At 35.1% G+C, this 23,265-nt stretch overlaps 1 protein-coding gene across 4 annotated transcripts; it reads left to right on the top strand.

Moving 5' to 3' along the window:
* The first annotated feature begins 313 nt into the window (after positions 1–313).
* Positions 314–22,904, top strand: LOC128163914 (histone-lysine N-methyltransferase, H3 lysine-79 specific-like). Of its 4 annotated transcripts, none has more exons than XM_052827603.1 (8): positions 314–329; positions 11,969–12,267; positions 12,501–12,664; positions 15,024–15,147; positions 15,701–15,867; positions 16,252–16,594; positions 19,177–19,431; positions 19,732–22,904. In XM_052827603.1, exons 2-8 carry the CDS (start codon positions 12,180–12,182, stop codon positions 20,067–20,069), a joined length of 1,479 nt encoding a protein of 492 aa, XP_052683563.1. In that variant the 5' UTR covers positions 314–329; positions 11,969–12,179; the 3' UTR covers positions 20,070–22,904. The 4 variants fall into 4 exon arrangements, with proteins under 4 accessions (XP_052683563.1, XP_052683561.1, XP_052683564.1 ...); XM_052827601.1 differs by lacking the exon at positions 314–329 and adding an exon at positions 798–955; XM_052827604.1 differs by lacking the exon at positions 314–329 and adding an exon at positions 799–955 and having other exon boundaries at positions 19,180–19,431.
* Positions 22,905–23,265: the final 361 nt, after the last annotated feature.

The following is a 23,265-nucleotide window of genomic DNA, read 5'->3' as shown; positions in this document are numbered from 1 at the left end:
ATATAAATATTTATCACTCCACACAAAACTTGCTTGTAATGGGAATGAGAAAGTCCCCCTTGCATTTCCTATTTTCTGAAAAAAAAAAATAGGGAACGGTAATTTGCTTCAATTTTAGCCATTAACAAACAAGGCGGATTTTGACACTATTGTAAATATGTCAATGGAAATGCTGACCAAATGAGTTTAAAAGGCCCCAGATTAAACATTGATTGACCCGGCAGGGGTACATTGTGTATTCTAACACTCGCAGACCCTCCCCCCTGTGACACTTTTACACAAAATCACGGCCGTGACAAAGGAGGGGGAAAAACAGAAGGTCGCTAAAGGTATAGTGTAAGATGTTTATTTTGGTCGGATTCTCTCTGGCTTCAGTTTTTTCTTCCTTTGAAAAATAATGCTGTTAAGATTTTTTTTATTTTTAACATTTCATGCAGCGGCGGTTTTATCGATGAAGCTGATAAAAGCGCGCGTTCTGAGATAGAGAATTATTCATCAACACGAACCGACCCAATTATCTCTGCTTCATTTCGGGGGCAAGTGTCAAAGGTCGTTTTTGTTGCATAAAATTTCACTTACCCGAGGGCATCCGTGCAAAGCATGGTAAAAAAAAAATTTAATGCAAGTCAATTCTGTTTTATTTTAAATCGAAAACAGTGCACACTGCGATTTTACCGCACGTGAGGAAAAGACTTGAACCCCCCCCCCCCCCTTTTGCGCGCTGACTTGAACCTCTCCAAATCTGAGTTGCTATGGAAACGAGATCATTTTGTAAGTAGGATGTTTACCTGAATCTATTCTAAGCCAACTTCCGAAGGAAACACACACGCGATAGGGGGAGTGTATATGTATACTTTTATCTTTCTATAAAAATCATATACACATATTAATTTATAGTGTAATTGGAGGCAAGAACAGAATTTTGGGGGATTGCAGAAAATTTTACTTCATAAAGGTAAGCATTTTAAAATTATTGTGTATTTGGGTGAAAAGTAGCATTTATCCCGTTCACGGTTCACACTTCAAAGAGAAACTCTATATCTCAAGCGGGTTATGATATCCTCTCGAGGGGAAAATTCACAGCGTTTCAAGGGATCGATGATTTTAATTAAAAACGTTGCCATCGAGGATTTCTAAAACCTAGAAGTCAATTGACCCCCGTATTCTATCAGTATAGCTTGATCACTTGGGACATATATTGAAGATCGTGTAAATTCAATATCTATACACTGGACACACATTATAAAGGGATTAGCTTTATCTACCGTTTCCACCGGGGCTCTATTCCACTTGACTTGGTGTCTGATGATAAAATACCCCTCCCGTTTAATAATACGTATGTGCATGTGCGAAGGGGTCGAGGGAATGAAAAGCCTTTGTTTAGATAGAGAAGCGCCCGAGTCTGTCAGTTCCTTTGTTTACTCATGCAGAACATTTAACCCGCTGGGTGCAGTGTGTAAGAGGATGTAGAGATTGGCTTGCATGGAGAAAGGGAGCTTTGATAAAGGAATTAATGTGGCAATATTCTCTTGATTTTTAGGTATGTTTTTATGTTAAATAGTTATTGTGCATTGCAACTAGAATGTGATAATTGATGTTTTTTCCTCTTTTATTGTATCTAATAACCGGGTGGTATTATTTTCCTTTCAATAGTTTTTCCCCATGGAGTCTTTATACAATGGAAAAAATAAAATAAAAAGATAAATGCTACTGTCTCAATGATTTCTCATGCTCTGTTAATTAGCCTTCCATTTTGTAAAACACTATACAAGTTGTTAAATTGTGCATCAATGATTTTTGCTATGAGGACCAAATTTTCTTCTCTGACCTGAGCTCCCATCTATTTATAGATTACAAATTTTCCTGCACCCTTCCCCCAGGCCCTTCCCCACCTAATTATTAGAAAAATATTAATGTGACGTGTTCTATTTAAAAGATATTGTACATGCATTAATTTTAGAAATTAAGTTTGAAGCAACTAATGAATTAATTAATTATTCGAAATGATTCAAAAAGTACTGTGCCATATTCTTTTTTTTAAACTGTGTGTTTGTACCGTAATAACAACTTAAGAGGGCTTGATGGTATACCATACGTAGTGGCCATTTTTAGACTGTCACGATCTCCTTTAGAAGAAGAGTTCTATATAAATACATAGGAAAAATAACCAAATTTAAAATGTACGTAAAATTTATGATTTTTTTCTTTACTAAATAATAGTTTATGGGTAAACAAATTATATCTGAAAGTTTTTGGTAGATTTGATAGTTAATTTGTTGACCATAGAGCCTCCATAAAATGAAATTGATCTACAACTGGCTTTCCATCTGTGACCAACCTTTTCTCATGTCGATTTTCAGCCTCAAGTCTCAGTATTGACCTCAAACTTTTGCACTTTTCTTTGAATGACAGAAGACGAGAACTCAATTGAGTCCTTTAAATTTTTTGGTGATGTATTAAGTTGAGAACTCTATTGAGTCCTTTAAATTTTTTGGTGAAGTATTAAGTATACTCAGCTTTATATTTCTATCAAAAATTTATCTTTGAGCGATCATTGGTTCTTTTAAAGCTATACGGATACTATGCATCAAGGAGAAAGCGTTAGTTGAAAATTCATGAAAGAGAATTTTATTTAGCTTAATTGATGCTGATTCGATCCGTAACTTCATTGTAAAACAAAGATAGGTTAGGTTATTTAATACTGCCAAATAAGACTAAGAAACCAGTGGCAAAAGATGCAAAGATTCTTAGTTCAATTCCCCTGGAGACCATCAAAGCAATTTTTAAGCTTAATTCCTTCAATGTTTTCTCACAGCAACTAATTTTTTTAAAATTTACATATAAAAAACTGAATTATCATGGAGTTGCCCCCCCCCCCCACTTTTTTGGAGGATGAAAATAAGGAAATTAGGATTGAAATTGAAGTTATATACTATGCCAGATTGGCAGAGGAAGAAAATGTAGGAAACTCGCAATCAATTCCAAGAATGACCATTTTAACTTTCAAATCCGCCGTAAAAATTACATCCCTGTATTAAAATAGCCACATTGTTTCTGCATGAGCACTCATACACATTAATTTTGAACTTTATAAGATTTTACAATGCAATTTACTTTTAGCAAGAAAAATTGGCTTTGAATTGATATTATATATACTTTACTCTTCTCAACTCTTCAGAACATTTAGGCAATGAAAGTCTGCAACCCCATGCACCCACTTGCAATCACCCCCCTACCCCCCCCCCCCCCCCCCCCGTGACCTACTTGCTACCTCCTCTCAACCAATATGGGACCCCACCCCTACCAAGCCTTACCCTACTACCCTACCCAACTCCCCATCCCCCCTCTTTCCAGCTCCTAATATATATACCTGACCAACCAACCAGTTTTTGGACTTCTTCTCAAACCAACCCCTTACACCATATATGTACCTCGCCCCCCCTCAACGCCCCAACCCCATCCCCCCAAAAAAACTTTTCATATTTCAACTTTTCCAGTAAACCAATGTTAACCCCGAGGCACTCCCTGAGATAAATCATCGGTTCTATAAGTGCCAGAGAAATCCCCACACTGATGTTTTTTCTGACACACACACTGTTCCTCCGGTTTTTCAGATAATGATTGTTTGTTCGTGGCTAGTGACCTGGGGCCTACTGGCAAACATCAATTTCTGAACCCTGGCTGTCAGATTATTAATCACTGCTGGTGGATTACCCCCCATCCCCTCCTCCCCTGACTCCCGCCTTATCTAAACATTACATTGTTTAATGGAAACGTTCTGGTCAGGTGTGTAGTGAGAGAGATGGTATATATTGCCGATTTTCTCCATTACATTGCATTATTTATAAGATGCCACAGAAACCTAGTTTGTTTGAAATTACTTTGAAACTCACTGTAGATAGAGTTTGTTACCTAAGTACTCGCAGTACTGATTATTGATACTGTACTATTTGATATCCCTAATTGAATATCTTATATGGCACATCCCCTGACAATGAGTTTAACAATTTATCATTCATTTAAACAATTGTAATGAAGCTAAGAGTCTGAGTGAAAGGGAATGAGTTTATATTCTTAGAGAAGAGAGAGAGAGAGAGGAAGTAAGGGTTGATTACTACAAGAAAAGATAGAGGATGGGAGCAGAAAAGAGATGAATCCATGAGGAAAATAGAGAATAGACTCAGAGAGAGAGAGAGAGAGAGAGAGAGAGAGAGAGAGAGAGAGAGAGAGAGAGAGAGAGAGTACATCCTGAGAGAGAGAGAAAGAGAAAAAAAGAGAGGGGGTTGCTGGGGAGAGTTGATTCTGATATGAGCGAGGAGATAGAGTTTATCAAAAAGATATAAGATTCTGAGAGAGAGAGAGAGAGAGAGAGAGAGAGAGAGAGAGAGAGAGAGGGGCAAAATGAAATTCAATATACAGGAAGAAATGAGATGGGTCATTAACCTTTGATTGAGGGAGAGAGAAAGATAGAAGGAAAGGTAGAGAGACATACCTGAAGCCCATTATAGTTGCCATAAAAATATTATCAAAGAGACATATATATATAGAGATATTTTATTCCCCCTATGATTATGTTTAAACACTGTTGAAAAAAAAAATTGACCCAATTCAGTAGAGGGATGTTCCCATCCTCCCCCCTTTTTTTCTCCCACTGACCTGATTTTCAGTGACTTCAGTGAATGCAGTAATTGTGTCCTCCCCTTTTGAACTTTTATTTTGTTACTTTGAGAAAATGGTGGCAGTTTCCGTACTGATTGATTTATGAGATTTTTCTTCACTATAGGGCAGCATTTAAATGTCAAGTGTGTCTCCCCCCATTTGTTCTCCCCAGTGAGACCTTTCCTGACCAGCTAATTGCGCCGACTTGATAGATGAGGGTTTCCAGTTTCTCAGCTGGAAGTGAAACCATTTAAAAATCCAAGTGTGTTGACAATGGATTCGGTTACATAACACTGAAAATGATAGAGATCCTGTATCAATCAAACGTTTTGTTTGGGTGGGTTTTTTTTTCTCAAATGTTTATTGTGCAATTATCTCTGCTTTCTCAGTTATTCACTCTGTTTGATTTTACTGGTAGTCCCTGAATTTTGAGCTCATTATGTAACTAAAGACCTTGAATTTACGATGGCATGTCTTTTGTATTGGTGTTGAACCTTGCTATAATTATGTTCTACAAATGTTATAGATTAGTGAACCGCAGGTCTCTTGTATGTGATGAATTTCAGCACTGCTGAGGTTACTTCGAAAACTGCTTGGTATTACACGCATTACTCATCTTTTAATTAGTACTGGTAATCATTTCTGCAATAACTGGAAATCTGTTATCTTAATTGCTGTTTAAGGAGGCTGGATAATCAACAAATTTATTGTGAGATCAACCTTAAATTTTTTTTCAAATTATGAACTATCACTATGTCAAGAAACATTTTGAAGTGAAAGCTCTAAAATTTAATTTGCATAGAAACACTTTAACAAGACCTTGGACTTTCGGTTGGATGTTGCTTTCTATTTGTTGTGTCAAATTTAACAATTTTAAAATGATGCGGTTTCAAGCTAAATAAACACCGATTGAGTAGTCTGAACTCAAAAGCCAGACAAATCTTGTTGATTTCAAAGAGCCATTGCTGAGTGGCCAGCAATGAAATAGACAGGCCTACGTCACATTGCTGTTTGACACACCTACCCAAAGTCCAAGCTCTTGTTAAATTGGTTCTATTTTTCTAGGCTCATTCGCTGCTCTTCTTTTGTAGGAAGTTTTATAAATAATTTGGTAATGGCAATGTCCACATAGAGTCTCTTTGATTATTGATGGAAAGAACAAAATCATTGAAATGGACCAAGTTTTCCAAACAATTTGTCAAAAGCGGATAAATTGTGAATTTTAAAAGGGCTGGATGTGATCAAGAAATTAACCATCAGATCTACCTTAAAATTTTGGACGTGATTTTTAGCCATAAATTATCAATATTTAGTAAAGGAAAATTCCTAATATTTTTATAAGTTTTTCTATAAATTCAAAGCTCTTTTTTAAAGGAGGTTGATATACAGTATTGAGTAAAAAAAATGGCAGAGACCATCCAACCACCTTAATTGATATATAGATCAGCAATGAGTTTTGAGATTTTAGTTTATATTGAAGTTGCTGGATGTACAGTTGTCCCTATAAGAGTTGACATCATCATTATTGAAACAAACACAATTAACTTTAAATCCTCAAGGATGGGTAATAGCTAAGAAATATGAAAGTAAATGGAATATGTTTATGATTTTTTTATAATATTGCTTAAGAAGAAATAGGAGTAAATTTGTTCAGGATTTGACGAGAATTCATGGCTTTAGCTTTTTGTCTCTTTAATGCTTTTATACTTGATGCACCTTTTCAAATTGGTAAAATTATTAACACAGAAAATGCAAAAATGATGTAATATTGTGGGTTTTTTTTAAAGTTTTACTCCAACAGCTCTGCACTTTTGAAAAATCCATTAAAAATTATCTCGTGGAGTTGTATTTAAGAAATGAAGAAGCTCGATCATGCACTTCATGAAATGTTGAACTTGACTGTAAACCTCGGCTTGGGGTAAAATGCTGACGATGGACCCTCCGCTTTGGAGGGTCCAAAGTGGAGGGGGTGGAGCTTGGTGTGTCAATCTTAATTCAGAGTCCGTTTGATCTGTCATTCCATTTTCATCATGCACCTAATAGCTAAAACATATTGGTTGTTTATTAGAAGTTTAAAAGGGGGGGGGGGGGTCCTAACATTTAATGATTTTGGCAACTTCAAATGAACTTTATCAGGATACATAAATTAATCTATGTTTGTGTAACAATTATTGTGAGTCCAGTGAAACTGGAAACAGTTAACTCACCTAATGTTGAGAGATTTATTTTTTTCCCTGAGTAACAAATGTTAATAAATTAATAGATCTAAAAGAACATTATCCATTGACTATCATTATTAATTTCAACAATTACACAGATATAAACTCCAATTTTTATATTCATTGTATTTAATGAGCAAATTTGAATTAGGGAAGGGGAGTTTTTATGTGCCTGTGTTTAAAAGTCATATAAATAAAACAATGTTGTGGCCCATTCTGTTTCTAATAACATAATTGGAATGACAGATCAAACAGACCCTTAATTAAGATTGACACACCAAGCCCCACCCCCTCCACTCTGGACCCTCCAAAATGGAGGGTCCATCGTCAGCATTTTACCCCAAGCCTGTAAACCTCTGACTAAAGCTAAATACACTGGAAGATGCATCGTCGGAAACCCACGGTCGGTCTCGCTTCTCTGGTAAGAGAAGCAAGACCGACCGTGGGTTTCCGACGATGTGGAAGATGGGGAAAAGGGAAACTTGTATGAATGAGATAAAAGTATAAGTCTGTTCCTAAATTGAAATTGGATGTTTTCAATTTTTAAAACAAGCTACAGCCACAGGAAAACAGTTTTAACGGGGCTTTTTTGGCACATTTTTTTTTTCTAGCTTGGCATACATATCAATTAAAAGCAAAATCTTGCCAGATGTTGTAAGGGCTGCTCTCAAATATCACACTTCAGAATCTTGAAGTGCTTCCCTTTGCCAGATGCCTTTCTAACCTTAAACCTTAAGATACACACCACAAATTAGATTGCTATATTTCTATGGAAACCCATCTTCAAATGATTTTTTGGACTCTCCACATGAAATCTGACTGTTTGGTATAAATTATCAGTTTTCTTTGTTAGTGTGTGTGTGTTTGTAATACATATGGTCTCCCCCTTGCTGTGCTATTGAAACTTGCATAAGAAGATATAATTTAAAAGTAGTGGCAGAAGGAGTAAGCATTAATACATGTAGCTAGGGGGTAGTCATTTTTCTCAGTTTCAGGGGGGGGAGGTGTCATTGTTTTTCATTATCTCTGGATGGGTCTTAGTATACATGTGTACACAGATTATGCATAAGTTTTATTTATGATTTGGCTTATGATATAGTTCTGTTCAAATAAAAAATTCTGAAAGGGGAGGGGATTAGCAGAATTGAAGAGGGGAGGGGGGATGATATTAAGAATCATTGTTTATCCTATTCTCTGGATGAGTTCCACCAATGTGTCAGGATTCTGCTAAGTTATGATTTATATTCTACGGCATGTTATTCGATTCAGGTAATTGCCGACAATGGGCGCCCACCTGATGTGAATCTATAAAGACTTTGATCGTACTATGTTGTACATGCCAAAAATGTGTTCATTTTAACATACACAAATGTAAAAGATAGATGAAAGGTGAAACAGCATTGCATGCATGCAGTAACTGTTTTTGATCGGCAAGTCACACAAATCCTTCAAATACTTGAAAGAAAAATGTACCAGGGTATATTTTTTTTTAGTTTTCTGAATTCCCGAATTACAATTACGGTGTTTATTGTGTAGAACTAGCACTAGTTGTACTGTACATGGTTCAAAATCACACTTTTTCAACATACCGGTAATCAATACTGTAAATTCCTCATTAAAAGCGAGGAATTAATAGCCGCCTAAAATCTCAAGATGAACTTTATTTTGCAGACATATGTAAAGAACATGCATCTATGATAAAAATGAGGTGTTTGCGATTTCATGTTCTCGCAATTTGATGGAAAACAATTGAAACGCATAATTAATTAAGTACTTGTGTAAAATAAGGAATCTACAGCATATCAAATGACCATATACCCACAGGGTCTAGACTTGCAAACAGTTACTTTAAGACTTTGATTCAATCAGAGACAGTTTTTCTGATATTTGGAAATGAATTGATGCTCACATTTGACAAAAGAATAAGAGGTTGAATGTGTCAGGAATCATCAGAAGACTTTGTAAAGCATAAAACTTTTCTTTGGATAAGATGTATGAAAACTGCTCTTTGTTACAAGTACATTACTCAGAATAAATAGTCTATTCTCTATAGATTATCACATGCAATTTTCTGAGAAGTCATTCCCATGAATGCATCATTGTAATTTTTTTTTACAGTTCCATGCAACAAGGGTTTTATATTTTGTTCATATATAGGATGTAAAGGGAGAGACCGATGATCTAATCTATATATACAGTGCATTATGAATTGATGGTTAAGTTAATTTTTTTTTTTCAGAAGTATTCTATGCTGTTTTTTTTTCTAATTCTTATTTAATTTCTAATATATATCTGCCATATTTACAGAATACTAAATATGCTAACTTTTATCAGGATGGGATATATTAAATTTTTGGACAAATTAATCAATTACGTTAAATTGTCTGGAATATTTCTTGGTGTGAAGTTGTCCGTGCATGAATGTATTGTTTTTTATTTTCTAAATGGTCATAGAATATATATTAGCAAACCAGTTATCATTAGTAAATAAAGTTGCTGCAAAAAATAAGTTCAATGACATCATGGGTTATAAATGCGGTGAAATAAACTTTGGCGACTGAAGTAAAATTTGATATTTTTTTATTTGAATCTTTGCCTCTAATGAGTAGAAGGCTAAACTGGTAGTCCGAATTAGGGGTTTTTCCTCACTACGCTGATTTGTAAATGCTTTCATTTTGTAGAGATGTTTTTCGTTCCTGTAAGGTTTTTGTTCTAATTAAGGAATAATGAATCATTCTTTGAGTATTATGAGGTGATAATTTTGGTCGGGACGTGGTCAAATCCAATAAAGCCCTATAAAGGGCTTAATGATAGATTTGACCATGCTCCGACCTATATTATCACCTCATAAGATTCCTTATTACTTATATTTATATTATTTCTAATTTTTACACTTTAAAACAACATTTTATCAACCACTATTTTTTCATGTAGCACATGCAATGTATTAAAATTACTACGTGGCGGTGCAGCCAACATGGTTTTCGGTTATGCTATAAGACACGCCCATTTTGTGTCACTCATCTTTTATGAAATTAATATTTGGTTTTAGGCTTCAAAATTGATTCGTAGCTTTATCAGTAGGACAAAGACAGTAGAAAATGTAAATATCATAGAAATGAACTTTAGTACCTCAGTGGATATAGAATAATTGTCAGAGTGATTTTTTTTTTACTATTTTCTTTTTGTATCCCTCAATACATGTATTTCAAACTTCGGATATCTCATACTTTTAGAAGGTAAATTTTCCTGATAACCAGCAAGCTTGACAGACTGCATGTATTTGCTGCAGGTGAACAGAACTTTGATGCTTCATTGAAGAGCATTATATTTACTTAAGGCCAATATAAAGACACTTTGATATATTAAACAGATGTAGAATATCTGGCTGAAGAATGTTTTTAGGTTTTTTCTTCTCTTTTTTTTTCTGTCTATGAAGATGCGTTGAGTTTCAAACAAAGATATATTCCCAGACTGCTGCATGGGGAAAATGTCAAAATAAAAAAGGCTTCATAGAGGTGTAAGTTAGATGGAAGCTTGAAGTTGAAGAACTGCCAGTGTGTGTGCGAAAAACCTACTGTAAATGACATCATATCTGATAGGTTGAAATCAAAGATTCGAATCTGACGGAGATTAAACAGCTCATCGTTCTGAGCTTGTAAGTCGCAGCCAGAGATCTGGATTTGGGTTGGCACGGCTTCAAGAGAATGCTGATAATATTAGCTCAACACTGGGGAAAAATTGCTTTGGGTCAAGGAGGTACATGGATGTTTCTATATGCAGAACAGTTTTGTGCCGCAAAAAGTGCTGTTTTTGGAATGGATCGTGATCTCAGAGGATTTTGATAAATATTAAGTTAAATGTATCGTCGACTGCTTAAATTTGATTGCTGAATAAGCTGAAGAGACATATCTCTCATTCTCTCTCTCTCTCTCTCTCTCTCTCTCTCTCTCTCTCTCTCTCTCTCTCTCTCTTTTGAAACTGCAGACCCTGCTCAAAGAATTTAAAGCTCTGCATATCAATTTTCAACCAATGACCCATCATGTTGAATCTCTCTCTCTCTCTCTCTCTCTCTCTCTCTCTCCCAGTTTTTTTACAAGCATTAATGCAAAATTGTTTTGCATTTGATTTTACACACCTGCCAGTTTATTTAATATTGGGTTAACCCTTTGGCTAGTTATGAGCTTTTGGATTATGATGTGGAGCCTAAGTCTTTAAAAAGCAGTTAAATTTAGGTCTCAAACATGTTGTGGATTATACGTGTTAAACAAGATGAAGATTTTATGCAACATATAAGACTTGTTTGTGTATTTCTGTAGGTATCATTATACCACCCAGAAAATTTGATTAATGGTGTATAGCTTTTGATCCAAAAATCTTCAGATAGTGATGTCACTGCGTTCATATTTTTTGAGATATAGTTGGCCTAAGCTAGTGCCACAAAGAAAAGTGATGTATGTGCCTAAAGTTTATATGAGTAAATGATATGCTGGGATACCATTTTGTTGCCAGACTCATGTGTTTGACACTCGGGTTCATGATCAAAACAAAAATTAAGTGAGCAATCTTTGAGAAAGTGATATAGAAATATTCCATCTGTTTTCAATTTCTTTACATCCCAACTTTATCTGTGTCATGTTGCATCACTGTATATTTTTTCAAAGGCTTGTTTTTATCAGAGCATGCAGTTAAATTGGAGGTAGGGACAAGGCATTTTCACATAGTGAGGAAAAGCAGAATATTTCAATTGAATCCTGGTCACTGCACCATATATAGATCAAAGGAATTTGGAGCATTATGTGTATTAATTCAGATAACAAAAGTATATGCGAGGGTATTAAACTAGAGAACACAGCAATTCAACAGTTGGGTGCTCCACCTCTTGGCTTCCCTGAGGGTTGATATCCAGATATCATGTTTGGAGTTTTAACATTTTCCTTAATACTGTGGTGCTCTCCTTGATATCTTATGAGATATAGCCAGATATTTATGAAAACCTTCAATTGAATGCATGTACATGGTACTTTACTATGCCAGTTTGACTTTAGTTATAAACTAAGTTAATTTTAACCATTTTCTTTTATTTGTAGGTGCACTGAATTGTCCTGAAATCTATGACACCGCTACTTTGGAGAATTTATACTAAAGGCATCCACAATGAGTGACTCTGAGCCTTCTGGGAGTTTTTGATCTGACTGGAACAAAAATTTATTTCCAAACTCCTATAGAAATGTGAAACAATCACTGAAGGAACACAACATCTTGTTTGACCTTGTCCTTGACATTTGACCTTTGATCGCCATGAAGTCGTTCTGTGAACTTTCATGTACTCTGTTATTTCTGTGTGGGTGTATGTTTATGTCTGTGGAATGTCAAAAGAAAAACAAAGGTTAGTATATTGCGTCTAAGGAATGAAATTAATTAAATTTTCCAATTTATACAAGTATAAACTGGGTTGAGGCTAGTACTTGTATAGACTCTTTAATAAACCATGTTAATGATGATGTGATCTGAGTAAAACTTAAAACATTCATTTCCTAATGTATGGACTTCAGCATTCAGATGAAAAATCTTAAAAAATGTAATGTATCTGTGTATATTTTTGATATCTTTTCATGACAGCACCCCGCTGGAAGCCAAAATCCAGGCCGTACAATGGAGACACCATTATCGCAAAATCCTCGGGGAGCAACATAAAGCTAGCCTGCCCTGCCTATGGCTACCCTAAACCGACCACTACATGGTACAAGGAAGATGTGCTGTTTGATGCAAGTCAGAGACCAAAGGTGAGATTGACCATTGATTGCATCACATTCAGGACATCTCCTTTAGATGAAGAGAAGGAGATGGCTTTGTTTGGGGGGGGGGTCTTGGTCATGTAGTAGGAGAGAATTTTGAGGAAAGCATTATTTTTAATAAACATTCAATCAAGATATTTTAACCTATATTTTGGAGTAGAAAGGGGACATGTTTGTAGGGGGGTGGGGGGTAAGGTTCAGGTTGTAATAAGGTGAGAGATTGGAAGGGGGAGCATTAATTTTAAGAAATATGCAACAAGCTACCATCGTCAATCTCATCAGGAGAAGGAGACTTAAGAGAGGATCGGGGGGGGGGGGGGGGGGGGGGGGGGTCATGTAGTAAGTTACAGATTGAGGATAGAATTAATTTTTATGAAATGTTCAAGAAGCTTGGTTACCATAGAAGAGGGTTCTGTTATTTCTGTCCTTTGGCATTTTTGTTTACTTATATTTGTGGATAATGCAGCTTTTTATGATGTACAGGTATGATATAAGTACATGTTCTTCCTAAGATTACTGCGGTACAATTTATTAAATTTGATGTATGATGCAGATATTAAAAAAAATGGCAGCAGCTAGCTTTTCATGCAAAGAAACAGTTAAATACAGGAAAATTTAATCTAAAATTCCAATTTTTTATCCATCATGTGCATGGTGTCTGTTTTGGCTAATTTAGTCAATCCCAGTTTCTACAATGGAATGTACATGAAGTCTGTGATCTCTCACCATTAAGCATTAAGTCCTCTCACGTATGGCTGCTATTTAGTTAACTCATGTCTACAACCTCTTCATCCATGTTCTCAAAGCAGTTTCTGTCAACACAATGTAGTCTAACTGCTTTGAATCAGAATTCTGTATGCTACGTATTGTCAGAAATGGGCATTTCCAAATAGGTGTTTCCAAGCTGGTTTATAAAAGAAATTCCTGGAATTCGCTTCAAGCTCACCTTGTCTCAATTTCCTGAGGGTTTCCATTCTCTCTGTTGAAATAAACATGAGATGACTGGCAAATCCTCTTTATTTACTTTATCTCACACATCTAAGTCCTAAAAATCTTTTGAACATGAGTGAAGAGGAAGATCCAAGTGAACACTGACTTCTTCGCTTAGGTTTTTTTTTCTGAATCCTTGGTCGAGGATCAAAATGAGATACTTAACATACATTGGATTAAATCAATTGACGATTGGAGGTGCTCACTGTTAACTTGCCGTTGTTTAATACCAAAACAGCTGTGCTTTTATTAAGACTAATTATTCGAGCTTTTTTTGTGGTTTTTTTTTTTGTTTGAGTTTCATGGTTTATTTATTGTGTTAATGTGTTCATCTGAGCTCTCAGAATGACTTTCCTGGCTCATGTATGATTGCTCGATACCAAAAGAATGTATTCAGTCGAGTTATCAGAAGATTCACTATCTCTCTCATTATCAGAGAATGCATTCAATTATGGCTCTCATGGAGGGACTCATAATTGCTCAATGCCAAAAAACAGGGTTCAGTTGAGCTCTCCAGTAACAACTAATGAAAGATATAAGCATATCATAAGCTGCTCTTTGCGTTTTGTTTTCCAATTTTTACTTGCTGACTGTATATTGTCAGTTTTTATAAAGTATTTATCCAAAACATGTTTTATTATCAGTTATGTTCAAATTACAAAATTCTTTTAATTACCTTTAAATACCTGTTTTATCAGGAAATTTGAATAATAAATCACTGAAAAATTGTTTTATATTTAATACTTTGATTCTCTGAATCCATTTCAAAAATCACAAAAAGTATATAATTATACTGTATGCTGGGAGATATTTGCCATTGTTTTATTTTCGCCCCTTTTGCCCTTATTGTCAGCGAGCAACTTTAAGATTGGGTTAATTCAAATGTATCGAATCATATTACATGTGTATATCTCTCTTTGAAATAAATCTGTTTGCAATTTCAAAATGGGGCAAAACTGTTTGCAAGTGAAGAAGGGTAAAACTACACAGGGTGAAAATAACCTGTATACAGTATACATGTATCTATGAAATGAAAGCACAAAAAAATGAGCTCCTGCAGTTATGTTATACAGTATATGATCTACAAGGATAAAAGGCAGTACTGTATATTCCTTATTTTTCGCAAGTACTTCATTCCACGCTTCCACTGTTTTTTGTCAAATTTTAAAAAATTTAGATTTTCAAGGACCATTTTTTTTGTTAAGAATTTCCTAAAAATTAAAAGCAAGATATGTTAAAATCTGCAAGGGTTGCTTCTCGCGATTTTATGTGAATATTTATTCCTCATGTTTAATTAGGAATCCACAGTATTTCACCATGAAAAAAATAAATGTATGACACGATTCTTTTGTTTCAGACGAAAGCGCGTTATAGTTCCTTGATCCTCAACGATGTTCAGGAGGCAGACAAAGGAAAGTACAAGTGCGTCGTCCAAAACACCGAAGGCAGCATAAACTTCACGTTCATCGTCGATGTTATACGTACGTACCAATAATTATTGGGGGTGGGAGGGGATTTAATTATACATTTATTTAAATCATATTGATAGAAAGATGAAATAAAAAAGCTATGCGTGTTTAAAGCTATATTTGTATTTATAGCCAATTTTCAAATAAAGCTAAAACATATTGATTTTTTTTCATTTACTCATAAATAGTTTTATTTAGTTTAATAGTTTAACAAATCATATCAGAAAATTTAAGGAATATCTGATTGATATAATTTGTTGACCATGCACCTAGCATCTTTAATTACTGTAAACCAATTTTTATTTGCGGCAACTTTATTTTGCGATTAACTGCCGATAAACTGGTTCGCGACAAAAATGTTCGCGACCAAGCCTTATTCAGACCAGTATTATAAGTTATAAAAACTATGGGAAAAGGATCTGTTTGCGGCGAGAAATATTTGTGACAACAAGGCTCTCGCTGACCTTGCGAAAAGTTCTCGCACGCGAATAAAAGTTGGTTTACAGTATTGTTTTAATTGAAACAGAAATCAGCTGTTCAATATATCTCAATCTCCAATGTATAGGGACATCTTGGCCACTGGTGATACAGGAACCAAAGAACGCCACGGTAATGGAGGGTGAGAAGGTGGAGCTCGAATGTCGTGCCCTGAACGACCCAGATGCCACCACGCAGTGGATCAAAAGAAACAGTGACTCTGGCTCAACGAGCGGTGCCGCGCCCAGCGAAAATGTAATTACATCATGACAGCAGTTCTACTTTACCATTTATTGCATTTATATACATGTACTTCATTACAATGTAATTTTGTTGCATTGATAATAATTTATATACAACTTAATCAGGCACTTACATCAATATGAATGTTGTTGTAGCTGGTTTATATACAGCTCTGAAGGTAAGAAGGAAAGAGAAAGACTGGCATCCCTCCCTCACCTAAACCACACAATTAATACATTATGGTTCCAACCCCATCAAATTATTATTCCAAGGGAATTACAAATTATGAATTGTTACAGCATTTGCCATGGTCATATTTAATATCATTCTACACGCTGCTCAACTCACTTGTAAAACCATGTCAATTCGAGCAAATATTTTGTTTGTCACTTTCAGTATCTACAAAATAATGGTCCAAAACTAGTGATCGAGAGTGCTAAGGTGGAAGACACTGGCAAATACATATGTATGGTGGGTAACTACATTGGAATAAAGTCGGTGGATGTCTGGGTGACGGTTAAACAGACAACCACTACATCAACAACCACCACCACTACAAAACCACCGACTACCACCACCGCTTCTACCACTACCACCACTCCAGCTCCTACCACCACCACAACCACTACCACTGTGGCTACCACCAGTACACCGCAGCCAACCACTACCACCAGTATGGAGGTGATCTACATCGGTCCTATGGTACCGGATACCACAGATGACGAGGATGTGTACGAAGGTAACGTCTTGTTCACTACCATAAGATTTTTTGGTCTCTTTATTGAGATCGTATTTGAAATGCCATAAACTAACTTAGATTGAGGAATTTTTGCTTCTAATATGTGTTTCTTGGTGAGGATCAAAAGAAATTCTTAGATATGCCCTCAACCTCAGATTGCAGATGTGTCTGTGGGTTTTGTACTGAAAATTAATTACTTATAGTGGGCAAATTTTTGCCTATTGATTAAGATATCAATAGAGGTTCTTTAAGATATGCCCTCAACATTCTCATATTAAGGATGTGTATGTAGTTGTCAATATGAGGTAACATATTTAACATATTAATATTCAATACATTACATAAATGATTGATGAAAATCAGTAGTCTTTAGGTCACCTGAGTCACTCAGGTGACCTATTGCAATTGGTCTTCGTCCGTCGCCGTGCGTCATGCGTTCACAATTTTACATTTTTAACTTCTTCTTGAAAACTACTAGGCCAATTGTTACCATTTTTGGTGTGAAGCATCTCTATGGTAAGAAGAATTTAAATTGTGAAATTCATGACTCTGCCACCCCTGGGGTGCCACGGGCGGGGCCAAATATGCAAAAAAAGCCAAATTTTCAAAAATTTTCTTCTTTACTCCCACGCATGTGAGGAAAAAACTGGTTGCATGGTTATGATGTCCATGAAGCCCTCTACCAAAATTGTGAAATTTATGTCCCCTGGGTCAGGGGTTCAGGCTCTAGGGTGGCGCCAATGTGGCCATATAGTAAAAATGTATTAAATCTTAGAAAATCTTCTTCTCTACTAGCATATATATTTTTAAAAAACTAAATGCATGATGATGATGTTTATTAAGCCCTCTACCTAAATTGTGAAATTAATGACCCCTGGTCAGGGGTTCAGGCTCTAGGGTGGGGCCAATGTGGCCAAATAGTAAAAATGTATTAAATCTTAGAAAATCTTCTTTTCTACTACCATATATATTTTTTAAAAACTAAATGCATGATTATGATGTCCATTTAGCCCTCTACCAAAATTGTGAAATTAATGACCCCTGGGTCAGGGGTTCAGGCTCTAGGGTGGCGCCAATGTGGCCATATAGTAAAAATGTATTAAATCTTAGAAAATCTTCTTCTCTACTAGCATATATATTTTTAAAAAACTAAATGCATGATGATGATGTTTATTAAGCCCTCTACCTAAATTGTGAAATTAATGACCCCTGGTCAGGGGTTCAGGCTCTAGGGTGGGGCCAATGTGGCCAAATAGTAAAAATGTATTAAATCTTAGAAAATCTTCTTTTCTACTACCATATATATTTTTTAAAAACTAAATGCATGATTATGATGTCCATTTAGCCCTCTACCTAAATTGTGAAATTAATGACCCCTGGGTCAGGGGTTCAGGCTCTAGGGTGGGGCCAATGTGGCCAAATAGTAAAAATGTATTAAATCTTAGAAAATCTTCTTTTCTACTACCATATATATTTTTAAAAAACTAAATGCATGGTTATGATGTCCATGAAGCCTTCAACCTAAATTGTGAAAGTCATGACCCCTTGGTCAGGGATTCAGGCTCTAGGGTGGGGCCAATATGGCCAAATAGTAAAAATGTATTAAATCTTAGAATATCGTCTTCTCTACTCCCATATATATTTGTTAAAAACTAAATGCATGGTTATGATGTCCATGAGGCCCTCTACCAAAATTGTGAAATTCATGACCCCTTTGTTAGGTGTTCAGGCTTTAGGGTGGGGCTAATATGGCCATATAGTAAAACTGTTTTAAATCTTAAAAAATCTTTTTCTCTACATCCACACATGTGGGCAAAAAACTGAATACATGGTCACAATATGATATCCACAATCTCCTTTACCTAAATTGTGAAATTCATGGCCCCTGGGTCAGGGGTTCAGGACATGAAGGGGGGGGGGGCAATATGGCAATATAGTGTTAATGCATATAATGTTTAAACATTTTCTTCTCTATTCTCACACATCTATATATAAAAAACTGACTAATAATTATGTTTACCAGGAAGACCTCTACTGAAATTTTAATTTTCATGTCCCCTCAAGGATGGGTATTGACTCTAGGGCAGGGCCAAAATGGATGTATAGATGTTAATGCATATAACATTAAAAAATTATCTTCTTTACTCCCACACATCTGAAAGGAAAACTGAATTCATGATTTTGTAGACCAGATCTTTTAGTTTTTCACCAAAATTGTAGGTTTCACAGTTCTTTTTGAAATGTGGTCGTCATTACAAATTTATACTTTTTCTACTCCAGTATGAAACCTAATTAATTAGATGCATATATGAGATTCCATGACAAGTTAGTGTATGGGATATATGCTACTCAGGTGACCGTTAAGGCCAATTGGCCTCTTGTTTTTAAAGGGTGTTGATTTTTTAGGGATCAATTACTAGACTCTCCGTGTATACTATGATGCAGTATTTCTTATCTTAACCTCTTTCTTATAAAAGAAGATGAGGGGTTTAATGTGAGCTGAACTTAAATATATTACTGATTCATGTATTAATGAAATGGAAGTCGGTGTCTGAGTGGGTATGATTTATCTTCTCTACAAGGAGGAAGTGGAAATGATGTGGAAAAGAAGAAGAAAGACAAGAAAAAGAGAAAGAAGAAGAAGAACAGGAAGAAGAAGAAAAACAGGAAGAATAAGAAGAAGAAGGAGCGACAGCAGGAGAGAGAGAGGAAGCAACAGCAGAGGGAGAAGAAGAGACAGGAGGAACTGGACCGGATGAATAAGGAGACTGTTCACAAAGGCAATGGGGACTTCCAAGACGTGAATTACCCCCACATCATTCATCCCAACAGTCAGGGTACATTACAGTTATTATTAATGTGGACAGAGAGAGAGAGAGAGAGAGAGAGAGAGAGAGAGAGAGAGAGAGAGAGAGAGAGAGATTACATCAGTATATGGAGGTGTCTCATACCACTTTAAAGTATGAAGCAAAATGACATTAATTTCTAAATAGTGAGCCATCTTTAAACAGAAAATTGATCATGCTCTTTAAGCTCTTTAAGGGCATGCATATATGTTGAAATGACTGAATTTATAGTTGTTATAAACACTTCGTAGATCTTAGATGTGTTCTATTCTGTGTCTTTATCCAATTTAGATCATTTTGAAACATTTGAAAACATCGTCCCCAACCTTTATACAACACCACCCACTGAAGATGACAACGAATTCTTCCCGAACGGAAACATCAATGGTGATCTGGGCGATTCGGATAATACGTTTATTAATGATCGGCTTCCCACCAATAACGATCCGTTCAGCGAATTTCCGGAAGGGCAGCAGCAAGAGGAAGAGGGCATGAGTGCATGGACAATTTACATCATCGTCGGTCTTGTGGCAGGCGGTGTGCTCCTCGTGGGGCTTGTGGCGATAGTGGTGGCGCTTTGTTGTAATCGCATCGAAGATCGCAACGGATACAAACATACCTCAGTGTAAAGTGAAAGAAAACAAATGAAAGTAGAAGAGCGATCGAGGAGAGATCTGCAGTTATAAAGATATATTGATATATAAAACTTGACAAATCTAACAAGGTTGGTTGTTGACTCAATCTCTCTCTTGCAATGACACAAATTTCTGTGCCTCACAATTCAAATCAGTATTGGAAAATTCGAAAGACTGGAAACTTTATACATGTATTATTATGTGTATGCACTGCCCTCACTGCACTGCCGCAAACTATGATTTATTTTGTCTTTGTCAAGCATGCCATTGGGCAAAACAATGTTTTTTTGGTTTTTTGTCTCGTTTTTATGATTATTATATCTCATATACTTTATGATTTTACCTCTGTATTAAACTTTCGTTTCATTAATTGTCATTTGGTGCATGTTGTTGAATGTCATAAACAGTCTATTTCAGTGCAATAATTTATTAATATGATATTACACCATATTTTCTACCCATTCTACTGCAAACACCATGAAAACTCAAAGCATTTTTTTTCTCCCTTCCGACTTTCATTGTAGCCGAACATCATTTTAACATCTATAGCTTCATTATAATTCTATTTTACATAGATTTTGATCATGCAAATAAAAAAAAAAGATATATAACATTTTTATATCATAGGAAATGATCCCAACATGTTGATAAAATAAATGTCCATTTTTTGACCAACTTTATGTTTTGGTGCCATTGGAGATTTTATTAATGAATCTTCACTTAGTTAGATATTGTATACACATGCTGGCATCATTAATGTTGAAGATTTGCACTTCTGGAGGATCAAAAGTTATCTTTCTTTACTAAGGTGCATCTTCCTACTGAATTACTAGTTATTGGAAATGATGACCAGTCCAAAACAATGAAAGTCTTTGCATTTTACAGTGGTCTACTACATGTATTAGAATTATGTTTTGTAAAAATACTTATTATTAAAATTCCCTTTTGAAATTTTTTATTTATAATTTTTTTTTTTCGAAGAAAGAGGGTGTTAAAAATGGTGTATTAATTGTTTTGAGAGGGAGAAGTAAAGAATTTTTATCCTGCAGTAAGCAGTTATGTACTATAAGCAACAAATCAGTCAAACTGCAAAATGCCAACATTTAAATAAGATGGTGATATTATGATTAAGACCCATTAGAATTCAGGGAGTCCTCATTAAGCTAGTCCATTCAAGCACATGGGTTCCACCGCTGCACACATAGAACCATTTTAACAAGAGCTTGGACTATGGGTAGTTGTGTCAAACAGCAATGTGACGTTGGCCTGTCTATTTCATTGCCGGCCACTCAGCAACGGCTCTTTGAAATCAACAAGACTTGTCTTGCTTTTAAGCTAAGACTACGCAGTCTGTGTATGATTCACTTAATTAAAAACAGTGTCAGTTTCATCTTGTTTTGATGTAAGAAATAGATAGTTACATTCTACCGAAAGTCCAAGGTCTTATTAAAATGGTTCGACATGATGTGACTCTACATCATGGTGGGAATGTCCCATAAGGAGGGTAAAACCCAATCTCTTTCTCTCGTTTGCTAGACGATTCTTACCTGGGTACAGCCTTAAAATTTGTTTTTATTATAACGAACAGTTTGATTGTCCTACAGTTATTATAATTCAGATTTTGTGACCAAATTAGTCTTAGTGTGTGTGTAAGTGTGTGCATAGGAATAGTTTAAGTGCATGTGTGAGTAATTCTAAAGGTACAATGTCAATCTGTAAAGAGAGATAACTTCTTCTAATGTAAATTACATGTACAATAAAACTTTGTACCAATGTACTGTCAACAATATTCGTCAAGATGGAAGGTTTCGGAAATTCTTTGGTTTTCATTTACAGTCTAATTTTTTTTTTTGGGGGGGGGGGGGGGGGGGAGGAGGAGGTGAATAATAATCATAAAAAAAATTCTAATTGATATTAAAAATTTTCTGCTTCTGTAATATAGAGGGATGATGCAACTTAACCAGTACGAAATGTATGTTTTAGCAGTTATGAAAAGACTTGTGTTGTAACTGTATTATAGGTATCGGAATAACTTAAAGGAAAGTTTTTGCTATTGTATTATGAGTTTATTGTTGTTCATCTTTGATACAAACAATATTCATTCACTGTAATTATGAAGCTTGTCCAATACCTCAATTTTTTTTACGAATTTCAGACAAAACAACAAAACACCGCGAAGTTTTACTTTAAATCTCTCTCGAAAATTCTAATTGAATGATCAATTAACATCAGTTTTAGAAATATATTTATGTTATTTATTTCTTTAATATATTAAAAGTTATTTTGAGGTTAGTTTGAAACAAATATTGTTCAGTAATATCCTTTCAAGAACAAAAATGTTTAGGATTAGTTTGGAGAATCTTGATACATGTATTAATTATCAACTATATCATAAATCATTTTGTTTTGTAACTTGTCATAATATCTGCATGGCGATGTAGTTTGTCGGATATATCCGACGTATTATAATTTAAAAACATTGACACTTAGTGTACAATATGCTGCTTCTTAAATACCATTTTATTGGTAAAATCAATCTGATGCCAATGCCAAGAATCCCCCCCCCCCATCTTGTCATTTGAATGTATAGAAAGTTATTGAGTGTACCGTAATTAGAAAGAGTCCGGTGTTACTACCTTATTGCATGAAGAGGTTTTATATTTACCATAGCAATAACTTTAATACTGACATATACAAATATACTCATTCGATTTTGTCCATATGATATTCACTAATTTTATCCTGTTCTTTATCCATTATATATATTTGAACACTATTCTTTATGTTGTTCATTTCATAGATATCTGAGAAAAAAAATTTTAAACCTCAGTTTTGTATTTTGTTGATTTTTATTTTTTTTTTTCTGCCAGAAATCAGTTGTCATCTTAAAGTGTTTGTGGTTTTACATTATTTTTTAGTCAATCAGAAAATTAAAAAGTATTCAAACTGTACATACAATTTTGTGATTTCTTAAGTTGAGTTAGATTTAAGTATATGAAACAGATATCTCAAATACCATGCATATTGGATATCTCAAATACCATGCATATTGGATATCTCAAATGCCATGCACATTAGATCACTAAAAAAATACCATGCATATAGGATATAAAATTATTTTAAATATCTTTCATAATGAATATTTCAAATACCATGCATATAAGATATCTCAGAGACCTTATATAGTGGA

The sequence above is a fragment of the Crassostrea angulata genome, chromosome 9, assembly GCF_025612915.1.
Source record: "Crassostrea angulata isolate pt1a10 chromosome 9, ASM2561291v2, whole genome shotgun sequence".
NCBI classification, from domain to species: domain Eukaryota; kingdom Metazoa; phylum Mollusca; class Bivalvia; order Ostreida; family Ostreidae; genus Magallana; species Magallana angulata.
The sequence above is the reverse complement of the archived record's forward strand: the minus strand, read 5'-3'. Positions and strand labels throughout refer to the sequence as shown.